Below are 15619 nucleotides of genomic sequence, written 5' to 3'. Positions count from 1 at the left end.
ATGGCCTCTTCGTTGTTGGCCCTCAGTGATTTAATACGATTCCAATTGGAGCGCATCAAACTAGATGAATTCACCTACAAGGATGAGTTGCATCTGCTGCGCCAACTGTTGGCGCTCGATATGCCACAACCGATGCACGCGCTACACTCAAACGGCAGCAGTCAAGAGCATAACCAGCCAACGCAAGCGAACGCGGTGCCGCTACCAACATGCACACCGACCACACAAGCGCAAGTGCAAACGCAGTTGCCGGCGCACACGCAGACGCAAACACCTTTGCGCCTGCAAGCGCCACAGCATCACCAACATCAACAGCAGCAGCAGCCGCCACCACAACAACAGTACATACACGCGTTGGGACCATTGCCGCCGCCACCATCATCGTCGTCRCCCGCGTCGCAATACAAGCCAAAGTCATTGCCGCAAAATCACTATCCACCGCCGCCAACACAAAGTCAGAGTCAATGTCAGCTCAGCAGCGCGGCGTACGGTCAATCGTACAATAATAGCCAGCAGCATCAAAACGCGAATCATCACAACAGTCACGGTCACAGTCAGAGCCAACAGAATCTCTATCCACCCAGCTATAGTCCGGTGCAACAAAATCAACTCAACTACACGCAGAGTCAGAAGCAGCGACAAAAGCAACGCCGCTTTCAGCAGCAAAATTCTAAGCGCTCACAACAATATTTGCAACAACAGCAGCAGCAACAACAGCCACAGAATCGCAGCAAATTGCATGTTGGCGCGCCGTCAGATAGTGATGGCGCAGCCACGGCGGATGAGTCGAACAATGCCGCCGCTGGCGCCAACAATCATCATCAACAGCAACAGCAGCAAACGCCGTCACCTGGTGTTGCTGGCGTCTATGTTGGCGCCGCCTGCAATGGCGGTATTGGCGCGCTTGGTAGTAGCGGTGAGCTGGCGGATGAGGAGCTAGTGGGCGCGGTTGGTGGCGGCGCCAACGCGGCAAATGGTGGCATTGGCGGCAGTGAAGATGGCTCCAGTGCCAGCAGCAATGCTGACCTACACAAGGATTTCAAGTGAGTATTTTGTGCGCGCATTGCTCAAAAAGCTCAGCGCAACCCTGTATGTGCGTAAATGTGTATATRTGTGTGTGTTAATATGGAGAAAGCGCTAGAAAAATGGTTTCCCAAAAAAATTAAACGCTGAGCAAAAAAAATTTCGACACTATTGAGTGCCAAATCACGTACAACATTGCAGACAAGGCATAAAGGTACAACAACAACAAGTACAATGCATGCGATGAAGTGGCGGCAAAAGTTGCCGCAGTGTCACGCAAATGCACACAACTTTGTGTATATATACATATATATACATTGTATATATATTACATTGTATATATATTATATATATATACATATACATCTCACACGGAGTTTCCCAGCACAAAAAACACTTCACACATACACCTGCATCTGCAAGTGAAAGTAGCAAAAAATCGTACTTTTTCCATCGTGCAAAATTTGCAATTTGCTTTACCGTTCGCGTGAGTGCCTAAACACACACGCATACATAACCAAACACACACACATATAATATTTTGCACCGCTATGCCTGCTTATCACTTTCTTGCCGATTTTTTCATTTTCCTCATGTTCGATTTATTTTTCTTTTATTGCTTTTCCTATTCTTATTGTTGTTGTTGCGGCAGTTCTGTTCGGCGCCCATTTTCCGTCTGTTGTTTTGGCTTATGACACTAAACGCGCCCACTGATTGCAGGCCGAAAATAAGGTCACGTGTGTCCGATGTGGCACAGTTCAACACTCATACATACATACATATAGCGGGTTATATGCAAGTGCATTGGGGGAAAAAGTGACGTGAGCTCTAACATATAACCTTAAACATTCACAAATGTTGGATGTGTATGTGGAAAATTACGGTAAAAATGACATGCCTGCAGCAATCGTTGAATGACAGTGTTGTCATTTGGTCAAAATTCGGCATAAATATGATTAGAACTGAAAAAAAAGTTAGATACTGCAAAAATGTTCGAAATGTCCATTCGTTTCCGGACCTTTAAGCATATAACGGTTCTACATAAGATAACTGTTCCGAACCTTACGTTGAACAGTTTCTCAAGACCTCGCTGAACCCATAAATCTTCTGTCTGCTTGCATAAAGCCTTATCTCCATTTTTAGGYCGTGTCTCAAAACATTCCTAGAACTTGTTTCCTTTCATCGTTTCCAGGCACTTAATCATATAGCGGTTCCGTAAAAGAAACTTCTAGCCTCAACCTGAAATGAACAGCGGTTAAAGGTTTTGCTAAACCCACAAGCCTTCTATCTACTTGTATGAAGCCGTATCTCCATTTTTAAGGGATGCCGCAAACCGTTTTTAGAACCTGTTTCCTACTTGTTCGAACTAATGAAAGCCAATAGGCTTGAAAAACTTTGTATGACCTCTCCACACGTGATTCATATGAATTGTTCAAGTGAAATGGTGACGACTCAATGCTCTAAAATTCCAACGCGAGAGCCTTTAGCGGGTTAACTGCTCCAAAGTTCAGCATGCCAGATTCGGTGAGTTAAACAGGCTCATATCTATCCCTGGAATCACGAATAATCAAAATTACGGAGACTCTGGTCCGTTGTYATCTCCAGTACTCATAAGTATCGATCAAATCCACCGACGCTAATATTAATTTCAGCTGGTTTATAGAAGGTATATGGCAACGGAGATGCTACGATCTTAGACTGGCGAAAACTGGACAGTGTAAGATAAATTATTTAGAAACTTCCACCTCATCTTTCTAAATGAAATTTTCACAAGGCCAATAGGCAACATTGACGAGGTGCGTCCTACAAAATATTTAGCCTCTCCGCGTGAGTGCCAAAGGACAGAGTCCATTCAAGACACCTATCCTTTCAAATTGCTAAGACCAAGTAGTTCAATAGAACTCTTACGTTCCAGTCTTAACCAGAAAGATTGCACAACAGCACATGTGAGATTGCTGCTAAACTTGCTAAAGCCATGCGAGATTCAACGCAAGAACGGAATTCAATACTCTGTAAAATCCGTTGATTTATTTTAGACTTGTTTAGACATTAGAAAGCATGCATGATAATCCATCAGCTCTCAATATTTCCATTAATAAATGCTTGGAGACACCTCGAAAATCTATTGATTGTTACGTTTCTGAACTTACTTACCTCTGCCATGAAAATATTTCGAAATAACTCTTCAGTTTGCCTAAATAAATGGAGTATCTTTTAAGATACAATACTAAAAATATGAAACAARACCTTTTGTCACAAAACGGGTGTAATTATCAGCCACACAAATTAATCTGAAACAGGCCACCGAGGTTACTTCGACGAAAAAACGGCTTTAAAAGGTATAGGTTGTATATAACCTTAGAAAAGCACCCAGTTCAATGAAAGGGAATGGGGTTTAAACAATATCCGTTCATATTTAGTTATTTTAAGCGTGGAGTAGCTGACTACGACAAGTCAAATGAATAGATTCAGGTTCCCCAATTCACAAGTATTCATTACAATATTATCTGCCGAATGTGGACGATTTCCTCTGCACCTTCGAAAAATTAAATGARGGACTTGGCTGTAATTCCTTTTCTTTCAAGCCTATCCCACAGCTGGTATTTTTATCTTGTTAAAAAATTATATTAGGTTGTCCAAAAAGTCTTGCGGTATTTTCGCTAGTTTGCGCTGAAAGTGCGTAGTTCTACTTTTATTCGTCGCACCGGGTCATGCTATACCTTTTTGGAAAGCTCATTCCACGCGCTAACACGTGTTTGATTGATTGTCGTTTCTTTTAAGTCGTTCTTGAGTTATAGCGTCGCAAATATGGAGCAAAATAAAGAGAAAAACGGCATATTTTACAGTACTACTACGATAAAGGCAAAAATGCATCTCAAGCCGCCAATAAAATTTGTGCAGTTTRTGGACCCGATWSCGTTTCCATTTCCACMGCACAACGATGGTTTCAACGYTTTCGTTCTGGTGTAGAGGTGGTCGAAGACGCGCCACGCTGCGGAAGGCGATAAAATCGCTGAATTGGACGAAAGAGAGTAACAGCCGTAGCATCGGTCAAGAGCTGGGTATGAGTCATCAAACCGTTATAAAATAAAAATAAAAATAATACTAAAAAATACCGCAAGACTTTTTTTGACAACCTATTATAAAAGGCGCTGGTATCCCTGTGTTGTCATCAAAATTTTTTGTTAGAAACAGAAAAAATCTCGACACGACTACGATGAAGGTTATCCAAAATCTGTCTTCATTATTGGCGTAGACATCACTTTCGCGGTTATAGCCGAGTTTATAACATTACAACAATCGGTATTCCCTTTCGTTTAGTATCATTCGGAGATTCCATGTGTAACCAGGTCCTTCTCCACAAATCTTTCTCTGTTCCCCTGGCGATTACTGCATCGATTGCTCACAGAGCTGGAATGTTTTCATTCATTCGGATGACATGACCTAGCTAGAATAGCCGCTGGCTACTATGTATATTGCCATTTTACTTGTATATTGCCACAGGAGAGAACTTTCTTAGTATACTTCAATTTTTATAACCCATTCCCATTCCTTTCCGAGACTTGAACCAATGTTACAACTACTGATGATAAGCACCTTCGTCAATTGAATMAAATTTAAGGGGTTACAGGCGTTCTTCGGGTAAAAACAGACACTTTTCAACAATTTTTTTCTCATATTAAATATCATATCATTAAATATTTTATTAGAATTTTTTATTGTTACAAAGAAATTCTGAAATTTTTGGAAAAAAATATTTCAAACTCGGCCATTGCGATGCTACTTTCGGTGATTCCTCGAAAAAAAGATGCGCCCGCATTGGCAGTATAACTCCTTACAGGATCATCTTACGTGGAAAAATACGTGTTTAGTTAAAACCTTCTTGGATCTCAAAGATCTGCTATAAATTCATGAAGCTCGGATGATTAGTTCTAGAGAAATCGTACCAACCTACTTCAAAACAAACTTTCCAGAAAAACGCGTTTAAATACAACGTACTTCGCCTAGCAAGCTTCGCACATGTTCTCAMGACAGTATCTACGAAACTTTTACTCGGATCAACTTGAACATTTAGGACAGTATTTTAGAGATCTTATAGAATTTAATAAGTCAACAAAAAATTGATTTTTTGACACCCGTAAACCMACGTAACCCCTTAAGATAACCAGCTTTTACGTATAATTATGACCAAGGGTTTTTATCGATATGCTACTTTAAAAGTCTATTACCCYTCCATAAGTGTACAAAAAATCGAGCGTAAAAGCACGCTTTCACTTAATTTGTATAAAGCGACATTATCGAACTAAAAATAAATGCAACTGAATGTGTAAACTGCTCAGAAGGCTTTGTCAAATTGTTACTCCCATTTATTTGATAGGGCTGCAGTCATAGCTAACATGCATTAGACTTTGCGGCGACACTTGACTGTCAGTTGTTGTATAAAGTGATGGTAGAATATGAGATAGCTCTTGGAATATTCGAGAAAAAGATACTGCGAAAATTAGTAAGGGAAATGTGAGCTTGCTGACGACAACAACTCAATGCCATGAAAATAGATGCAGCGGCTGCACTGAATGTATCAAGTTTTTGGAATGTCAATTTAAAAGAGACTGAAGAAAATAAATAAAAACTACAATAACTGTGTGTGTGCACGAGTTGTTGTGAAACTCAGCCAAAAAAAAGCGAAATAAAAAAAAACAAAAAAAATGAGAAAGTTGGTAACAGCTTGCTCTTCGCAGAATGACGCGAGCCAACTTAACAACAAAATACTTGCCACTTAATTATTATATTATTTTTTGCATAATTTTTTCTTGAATATGGAGAGAAAAAATCCATAATTATCTCATTCTAGCTGCACTGTGCGCGTCATGCGGGCATACTGTAGTCTGTGACATGCAAGAGTCTTATTTGTCATATGCACATTCGTATGAGCCTCGCAGGCATAGTTTACAAGACATGCAATCACACAGATGCGCACACAAACATGCATGTATATTCAAACCTAAAGGCTGCTAACTAAGCGTGTGAATATATATATTTATATATATGTATATATATTATATGAAAGTGTTTATAAATTACAAACATGTGTGTTTGTAGCGAGGCATATCGGTGACCTCCTGTCTTATGACCCTACTGTATGACAGAATTGGCATGCATAACGTGTCGTGAATTTTTTATTATTGTTTTCGTATTAATTAAAATTGATTTTCATTTTGCCGCTCATACTCCGCATGKACGAGCTGTTTGATTTTCTTTTTCTTACTTGTGCCGGTGTAAGGTGTGATCCTTTCTTGAGAATTTTGRTTTTGCTATTTATACCCTAGCGGAATATGCTTGTAAAGATTGTTGAAGATTTGCAATAGTAACGGTTGTTCAAAAACGCATACAAAAATATAATAAATCGTACTTTTTTGAGTTTAAACGATTTTAATAAAAATTGAGAGCCCAAAATCTCAATTCAGAGGTAATAATAAAATAAGGTATATTTATGGTACAAAAATACCACCCACATATTGTTGTTATTCAACTAGCGTTAAAAAATTCCGCAAGGAATTATTAATTGCTGGAAAAATTAAAATTTCAGGGGACTATGAATTCAGGTCCTCCCTGTCTACATAGACCTGATTATATAAAAAGCAATTTCGGTCATCATGGAGGATGATTCACATTCTGATTCCTCCCTGTCTRCATAGACCYGATTATATAGAAAGCMATTYCGGTCATCATTGSGRGATGATTCACTTCYAACATTACCSCGCCTTCAAACGGATGCTGTCGGCTAGCCAGAGGATACCACGTCCCAGAGAATACTTGGACTAAGACCGCCCCAGCGCGCAACTCTGGAGAAGCAAGATTCACCTTCTCACATTATCTTGTCTACAAACTGATATTTTTTGGCTACCTAGAGGATACTTGGTATATGACCAAAAGTCATGAGCTGCTTGAGCTAGTTTTAAAATAATCATTTCTGGCCACTTTCAAGTGAATAGCGCTCAAAGAACTTTCCTCACTTTCGTGAACTTCTACACATGGCTCCATCTTCCAATAAAAAAGAAGAAGAAGATCCCGTCCATCAGTAACATAGTAGGCACATGCGTAAAAGACAAAGAAACTTTTTTGACAACATACAAGGCAATCGGCCGGCTAGTTCTTAACTACGCCGCAAAAATGTGATCGCCTGGATGCAATGAAGCYTCGACATGTCAGAACACTCTGCTCCGGATTACAGCGGAATGCCTGTTGATGTCTTCCATCGAACACATATACAGTAAGACCCGTATGCTCTCAGTTAACGAGGGATACTCTTCCTAAAATCATCCCTGCAATCACCTGTTTGTGTCGGAGGAGCATCAAGCGGTTCTTCCTCAACTACGTCAACGACATAAAACAATACACCGACCAAACTTCGGATGCAACAAACTTCAGACATGCACTGACCGCCATTTACGATGGAGCCATTAAAACTATCTCGGACTCCCTCTCAGTGAATGGCGTACTTGGAGTCAAACCATCAACCATTCACTGTAATTCCCAAATCTGGTCCCTAGCGTTTATTTCCTGTTCTCAGATCTCAAAAGAATGCTTGCTGGGAATTCYAGAGCGGTCAAATCAGGCGATCTTGCTGGCCAGTGCAAATCGCCAAACCGGGAGATTAGGCGCCCGGGAAATGCATCCTTCATATCGGTTTTTGCACGCAGTGTAGCGTACCATTGTTTACAAATGTCAACACAGAACTGACATTGCAGGTCAATTGCAAAATTTATAGCATCTTCTGATCATCTTCTGACTTCTGCGATACCCTGTACTTATGAGATAAAGAGATCCTTTATTTCTCTCACTCTGCACTTGGGTGCCGCGTGCGGCATCAGCTTAAGCAAAAAATCTCATGGACCGAGTTTTCAACTGCGAATCACCTACGACAACGGCAAGCGAAAACAGTCGTGGTCGAATTCCATTGAGCTGGCGCAAATGTAAGGTAAGCCAATATTGATGGTTAGAAAAGTTTTGTTAATGCTTGATTGGAGTGACAAGTAATCGTTGACAAGTAAAGTTAGAACACCTGAAGAAAAACCAGCTTCAGCATCCGTCAAGAGGAAGGGAATTTTTTTTTTTTTTTCATCACAACAACGCCAGACAACACACAACGATAGTGATTCGCTAAATGCTCTCGCAACTTGACTATGAGATTCCTATATTATAGTGCGTATACCCCGGATTTGACACTAAGTAKTTGTTGTAAATCCGGGTCCATTCCGGTTAYGTAGAGCCGACTGTCGTGGTTAGTATCTGCCGTTTCTGCGGCGGTTTTTTTAGATCGTGAAAAATTTGCCTCAAGAGAATTTTGTGAAAATCGACGAAACACTGGGACAGTTTTACCAATAAAAAATTTGGTTTCTATAGAAATTGCATTATGAAATTACTTTCAAAATGCTGCCATTTATTGCACAAATCAGTGCATATTTGAGCTGAATCGAATCATTGTAACTAGACTAAGCGAAATCTTCAACTCAATGCAAAAATAAAGGATTTCTTTGACTAAACTTAATATTCATATCAAAAAATTTCAAAATAGAAAAGTATGTTTGGGAAATTTAAATCTCAAGGTCTCAAGTTATATTGGGGAGATTTAAGTCTCAAAGTCCTTGTAAGCTACCGAATAGAGCTTCCAAAAGGTCTGCGTCTGCTTGATTCTTGTCTTCCCTTACTTGTACTTATTTTTAGGTGTTTTTTGGTTTTTTTTTTTTTTTTGTTTTCTTTTCTCGACTTTGCTTGACATTTTCGGCATGTTGTTTGTGCACCTTTGCTGCACCTGCTCCATCTGCTACAACACTACAAATGGTTTTTATCCACTCAGCTCGCGCTCAGTACCCGCTCAGCCTTCACAGTTGGCCTASCAACACGATTAATTGGAGAACACGATTTTTTTTACTTATTATTACTAGTTTTTTGTTTTAATTTCTTGTYGTTGTTGTTGTTTTTATATGTTTTTTTATCGTGGCAATGCACGAAATATTTATTTTCTGTCATTATATGCACATTAACACCGATACACACACACACGTACAGCGATGGCAAAACGCAATGACCCCACAYGCCTCCGCCGGCGACCCACGCCGTTGCAGGTCGCGGGCAAATGAAATCACAACCTCGTAAACGCGAGTTCAAGCTATGTAAATATTACCTTGTTGGCACTATTATTTATTATTATTTTTGTTTTTGTATAGGTGTTATTGTTTTTGTTGTTTTTCTGCACACCCTTTACTTTTGTTTCGTGTGCTCACGGTTTGATGCCAAGTTTAATTTCCATTATTTTATAAGCATGTGTGTCAGTGTGTGCGTTTTATATGTCAGTGTGCGTGTGTATGTGTGTGCTTGGTTCTATCCGGGTTTATTATGTGCACATAAGAACCTATTTTTCGTCAGYCAACAGCCGGTAGTATTGTCATTTATTATGATTATGGTTTAATACAAAACAAACATGTAGCTGAATCATAGTATTTGTTGGTGCAACAACAAAAAAATAAATATATCTGAAATTATAATTTCAGGTTATTGCATGAATTATAACTGTAATTTGCGGTCGTCTACCAGCTGGCGTGAAGCCGAATTTCGGCCTTCATTTGAATAATATTATAATTATCGGCTAGTAAAGGATACAATTTACAAAAACAAATTGAGTCGAGCAACTCAACTCTACTTTAAACGACAGGAATATTGACCATTTTACAAAATTATTTACAACAAGTAAGGAAGGGCTAAGTTCGAATGTCACCGAACATTTTATACTCTCGCATGATAAAGTGATAATCGAGATTTCAGGCGTGGTTCTGAACCGATTTCACCCATATTCGGTCATCAAGGTGTTAAGAAAAAATTATATACCGAATTTCATTGAAATCGGTTGAGTACTTCCTGAGATATGGTTTTTAGTCCATAAGTGGGCGACGCCACGCCCATTTTCAATTTTYAAAAAAATTCTGGATGCAGCTTTCTTCTGACATTTCTTCCGTAAAATTTAGTGTTTCTGACGTTTTTTGTTTAACCGACTAACACACTTTTAGTGATTTTCAACATAACTTTCGCATGGGAGGTGGGCGTGGTTATTATCCGATTTCTTCCATTTTTGAACTGTATATGGAAATACCTAAAAGAAACGACTCTATATAGTTTAGTTGACATAGCTAAAGTAGTTTTCGAGATATGTACAAAAAACTTAGTWGGGGGCGGGCGCCCACTTTTCCAAAAAAATTACGTCCAAATATGCCCCTCTCTAATGCGATCCTTTGTGCCAAATTTCACTTTAATATCTTTATYTGTGGCTTAGTTATAACACTTTATAGGTTTTCGGTTTCCGCCATTTTGTGGGCGTGGCAGTGTTCCGATTTTGCCCATTTTCGAACTTAACCTTCTTATGGAGCCAAGAAATACGTGTACCAAGTTTCATCATGATATCTCAGTTTTTACTCAAGTTACAGCTTGCACGGACGGACGGACAGACAGACATCCGGATTTTCGGATCCGGATTAGGACTTACAAACAACCGTTATGTGAACAAAACTATAATACTCTCWTTAGCAACTTTGTTKCGAGCGTATAAAAAGTATGAAAGCCATTTAAAATCAACAGAGGGTGCATACACCAATTTATTTTGCCTTTATTATATTGATTGTCAACAAGGTCCTTAAGAATTGAGAGAAAACCACTGCATTCGATCTGGAAACTCTCAAAGCCTTTACAAAATCTGCACAGAGTGTCCRCAGAACATTTTGCTTTACTGATTTTTTATGAATTAATTTTAGTTGGTTCTTCAATGTACTTAAAATGACCGACTATTTGAAAAGAGACCTTGAAATTCGCTCCAAGAAATCTCCAAACTAGTTTAAAAGCACCACAATGTTCGCTCAAAAATTTTACTGTACATTGAAGAACTCACACAACAGGAAGAAATCTTATTTGAAACCTCGCGTGTTATCGAACGGCTCAGGAAAGTCCTTCCCGATGATGGCGGAGATTTCTGTATTGCTCAACTTCAGCTTACACAGCCGTATTAGCTTTGCGGAAATACCAAGTTCAGACTTAGCGGCATTGAACGACGGCAACGAAAGTGTGTTTCGATCTTCCTTTCACGGGTACTTTCCAAGATTTGGCACATTTTAAAAATCTGTTTAATAGTATATTCTCCATGCCTAAACCCACACTGATAAGGGCCAATCGGTTTGTCGACAGTGGACTTCAGTTTTTTCCAAGCTATGCTCAATATAAGGGAGGCTTATCTTACGGTAATTGGAGCAGATTGTGGAATCCCCTTTTTGTGGATTGGTCAGAGCACCACTTGCAAAATAACAAATTCGCCATTTCCAGATGTTACACTTGCATACCCGTTCAGCAGATCGGAGAAGTGTACCCTCTATAAATTCAGTATGCTCTGAACATCAGCTACTAAATCACCAATTTACGACCTACGAGAGTACGCTCCGGTTTTGAAACCTTATGTTAGCCGCCGCATCTTTTCGTAGAATTTTTGAACATTACCCCTGTCGGCCAGCTCGTACTCACGCATTTCGGCCTCACTCTTTTTTTTCTGCAAATGCGTCTCACTTACTTTTTCAACTCTAGGTATCTATTCCATCCCGCACGTGTTGTGGATCGCAATATTGCGAGGTAGGCTGTCCGATTACTCTCCACTATGAAACGACAGTCCTGATTATACCAGCTGTTCTTTCAAATTAAAAAAAAAAAAAAAAAATGGTTTCGCTTGGAGCTATCAATAAGGAACTTGAAATGCCATTCCTCATGTTCCCCTATATCAAATTGCTGATGATGATGATGCAGAGAGCAGGAGTGCAAACCGAGAAGAAAATCGTTCGGCTGTCTGTTATGATTGCAGCTTCTCGGCGTCGYAACTGCTTAGCCAGAAGCATGACTATACTCCATTACACCCCACACTCAAAGTTACTTCTGTTAAATAATTGGGGTACTCACAACCCGTCGTAAAGCATCTTAAAATTATAAATTTTTACACTTGTTTAAAGCAATTGTTGTTGGATTTCATACAAAAATGAGCTTACACATTTACGATTCTCTTTGTTATGTTTTCGAGTCGTTATAACTTATAACTTTATGAGACTTATGAAAACCCTAAATATTACTTTTAACTTTGTATGATCATATGTCGTCAGCAGTCATACCTTATTGGATCTCTAAGACTTTAATAACATTAGTCTAATTACAGTCTTAAAGATTGTGCATTTCCGTTAGCCAATCGGGGGAGTAGATAGAATACAAAAAAGATGTCCTACGAGGATCTTTATTTYGATTTTGATCGGTCAATTTGTATGGCAGCTATGTATATGTTGTAGTAGTCCAACCTATGTCAACAATATGTTCGAGGATTGTGACTTTSTCTTGAACGTATTTCTTGAAGGCATTTCGTCAAAATATTTTGTCAAGTAAAAAAGTATCCTATACAAGGACTTGATTTTGATTGATCAGTTTGTATGGTAGCTATAACGTAGAGTGAAGGCTATTGGCGGAATCGATAATGGAGTATCCTCTTGTTAACGAAAGGGCGCGTGCAAAATTTCAGTTCAGACATMCTTCATAGGGTGAAACGTAGAATTAATTTTTGCTATCTAATCGAAAAMCAAATAACATATGCGTCGTTATTAGTTCTCCCTTCTCGCCAATCAAATACTTAAAGTTCGTATTGCACATTTCTTTGCTGTCAACTTTGTTTTTTATTTCGTTTTTTACTTATCTAACTTTAACTTCCTTTAACGACAAGAGTAATACGTTTATGAAATCACAGAGCCCACCCACAGTGACCGCAATTATTTTCAAGTTTATGTTGCCTAATAGCGGAGTAATCTAATGGTACGCCCACTAATTTTCTGTAGTCAGTAACATAAAATTTATTTGCGAGAATGTCTATCGGAATGAGTAGACGTAGACGCACATAAATTGCGCTAAATGGAAATTTGAGTAAGGAGAAATTATTATGGGCCGAGCGTTGGAAATATTCGCTCATAATACTTTAGTGGTTGCATTAGTGAAAATATTGAAACTATAAAAATATATTAAAGTAAGCTAGTGGACTTTGTCTTTTATCCAAGCATAACCGAATTGTGCGGCAAACGGAAAAAATTCGAGATTTTTACTAACTTCCAAAAAGTTAGCTTATAGAAGAAAAGTGAAATTACTCAAAGTCGAAAACTCCGGAAATACTATATCCTCACTTGCTCACCAAAACCTCCCGCCACATTTTTGCGTTGAGCTTTCATTATGCCACTAACCTTCAAAATGATTTATGAAAAAACCTGACCTACCTGACTGCTAAATTCACTGAGGTGGAAGAGTCATTAAAACAGGCAGCCTTTTCCTTAAAAAGCAGCCTTTTCCTTACTAAAAGAACATGTTGAAGAAAAACTCACCGAGAATTTGTTCTAATTTATAAAAACTTGAAGTTAAGGTCAATAGTATTTAAGGATTCGGTTCAGTATATTTGGCTCATCTTTGCAGTTTCGCGTAACTTTTGACGGAATGGTTCTGTGAACTCCATACGCCTACGTTGAGTGGACAAATTATGAAATCTAGTGAGACCAGAAGACGAACTCAAAATACGCACTGCATTACTTCAATACTAAAGATAATAATTGCATTTAGTAACACTTTCTTAGAGACATATTACATTAATTAATACACTAGTTGGCCAAAGCAGATTTACGCATTAAAGCGGTAATTTATAAAACACAAAGTAATGGAATGAAACCAGAAGAGCGGCGGCAGCTAAAGGAGCTGAATTTTACTGCAGTAAGAAAATGTGAAAAAACGCATAATCCTTGCAGGAAAGGTATGTCATATGCACGACATGATGCTGACGGACTGCTGTGAGTGTAAACACGCAAGACGGACATGCACGCACAGACATATACTTGTATTTGTAGACACATATAGAATTGTACTAGGGCCGCTGGAGAAATTAGTTAATTGTAAGGTTAATTTATTTATTACGCAAACTGGATTAGCTTTCTTAGCATAAGGTTAAGGTTGGTTCAGCTATCGATTTTAATGCTGCTAAAGATTTTAAAGCAAGTGATCGGTTTTCATTGCCAACTTCCGTATTGAGTTCACCATAACTTACCAAAAATATATATTTTATATCTTATAGTATACAATAGAGCTTAGCAGCAGGCTGATCGAGCTCCGCTTGTACAAGATTTTTTTTAACGTTTGAAGGATTTTGAAGTTCTGCCAATAGAGCTCTTTCTAAAATATCGCGGGGTTGTGATCCACATCTCGTAGCAACTGAACAAATTTGATAAAAGAGTCAGTCTTGTTTCAAAATTGTGTCGCACAACTATTGATTCGGTACTAACTCATTATTTTTCCATAATTCTGATTGAGTGGCCACTAAATTAATTCGGCATAAAATGCATTTTTGTTTCCCTTTGAAAATTGGGCCCAACATCCATTGGWACTGGATACCAACCCATAATGTAATTTTCGCAGTTCGTTGATAATGACTGCAAAAAGCCGTAACTATGCCTGTGTATTATTAACGGATGATTCGAGTAGAGTTGCTCTTTTCAGTATTATTTGGCTTTTCAACATGGAATAACTTACGCCTGAACAACGTTTACAAATTACCATCACGAATCTGGAGTCCTAGCATTCATTACTGGATAATATTCGACCGGATAAACCACGTCCAGCACGCAGTGAAGAAAATACAGCAGCCATAGCTGAGAATATGCTTCGTGAAGACCGTTGAGTGCCGAMGGACTGAACTGAAGCCGATCGACCTTCCCAAGCGATTCGCTTTTCGCTCAGCGRTAGTGCTCATTTCCGRCTCAATKKGTATGTCAACAAYCAAAATTGCCGAATTTGGGATGAAAAGAAAACTGAAGAGATTAGAGACTTATTATTTCATCCAGAAAAAAACAAAAGTTTAATGCTTGTGGGCCCGTGGTATCACCTTCCCATGTTTCTTCAAAAATAATGTCGGTGAGAATCTAACCATCAAAAACGACCGTTAGCGCAGCATGATAACCAATTAGTTGCTACCTGAATTTGAACGTTTTGGTGTGGTAGATTGGCTACCAAGATCGTGTGATATCACACCGTTAGACTTTTTCCTGTGGGAATATCTTAAATCTGAAGATTATGCGGGCAGTTCCGCTTCGATTCAGGCCTTGGAGCAAAACATCACGCGTGTCCAGTTACCTGGCGAAAAGCTCGAAACAAGTTATAGAAAATTTGACTCAACCAATGGACAATTTTAGATGTACACGCAGCCAACAATTGAAAGAGATAATCTTCAAAAAATAAATGCCAAAGAATGTTCTTTCGAATGATAATCAACATTCCGCATTGAAATTCGTTCGAATACACCATGGTATTTCCAGAAGTTTATCAGACAGATTTTTGTATAGTCCAGTGTAGTAGTATAAGTAGTAGTTTAATCTAGCTGCTCTACTGAGATGATTTGTGCCTCAGAAATTTACCTAATTATACATTCATACTTAATTTCAAAGTTCTCATCCACCATTTCGGCCTGAAACTTAAATCTACAATCATTTCTCTTAATTGCTCA

General features: G+C 38.8%; 1 protein-coding gene across 1 annotated transcript in view; it reads left to right on the top strand.

The window, feature by feature from the left end:
• Positions 1-15619, top strand: part of LOC108972819 — a 31660-nt gene continuing 16041 nt past the window's right edge. The window contains exon 1 of the mRNA XM_018939644.1: positions 1-1043. Coding sequence (XP_018795189.1) covers positions 1-1043 — 1043 coding nt within the window. The remainder of the gene's footprint in view (positions 1044-15619) is intronic.

This window comes from Bactrocera latifrons, unplaced genomic scaffold (genome assembly GCF_001853355.1).
Source record: "Bactrocera latifrons isolate USDA-ARS-PBARC rearing strain unplaced genomic scaffold, ASM185335v1 scaffold_43, whole genome shotgun sequence".
NCBI lineage: Eukaryota > Metazoa > Arthropoda > Insecta > Diptera > Tephritidae > Bactrocera > Bactrocera latifrons.
Note: the sequence above shows the minus strand (reverse complement) of the source record. Positions and strands in the feature narration are given on the sequence as shown.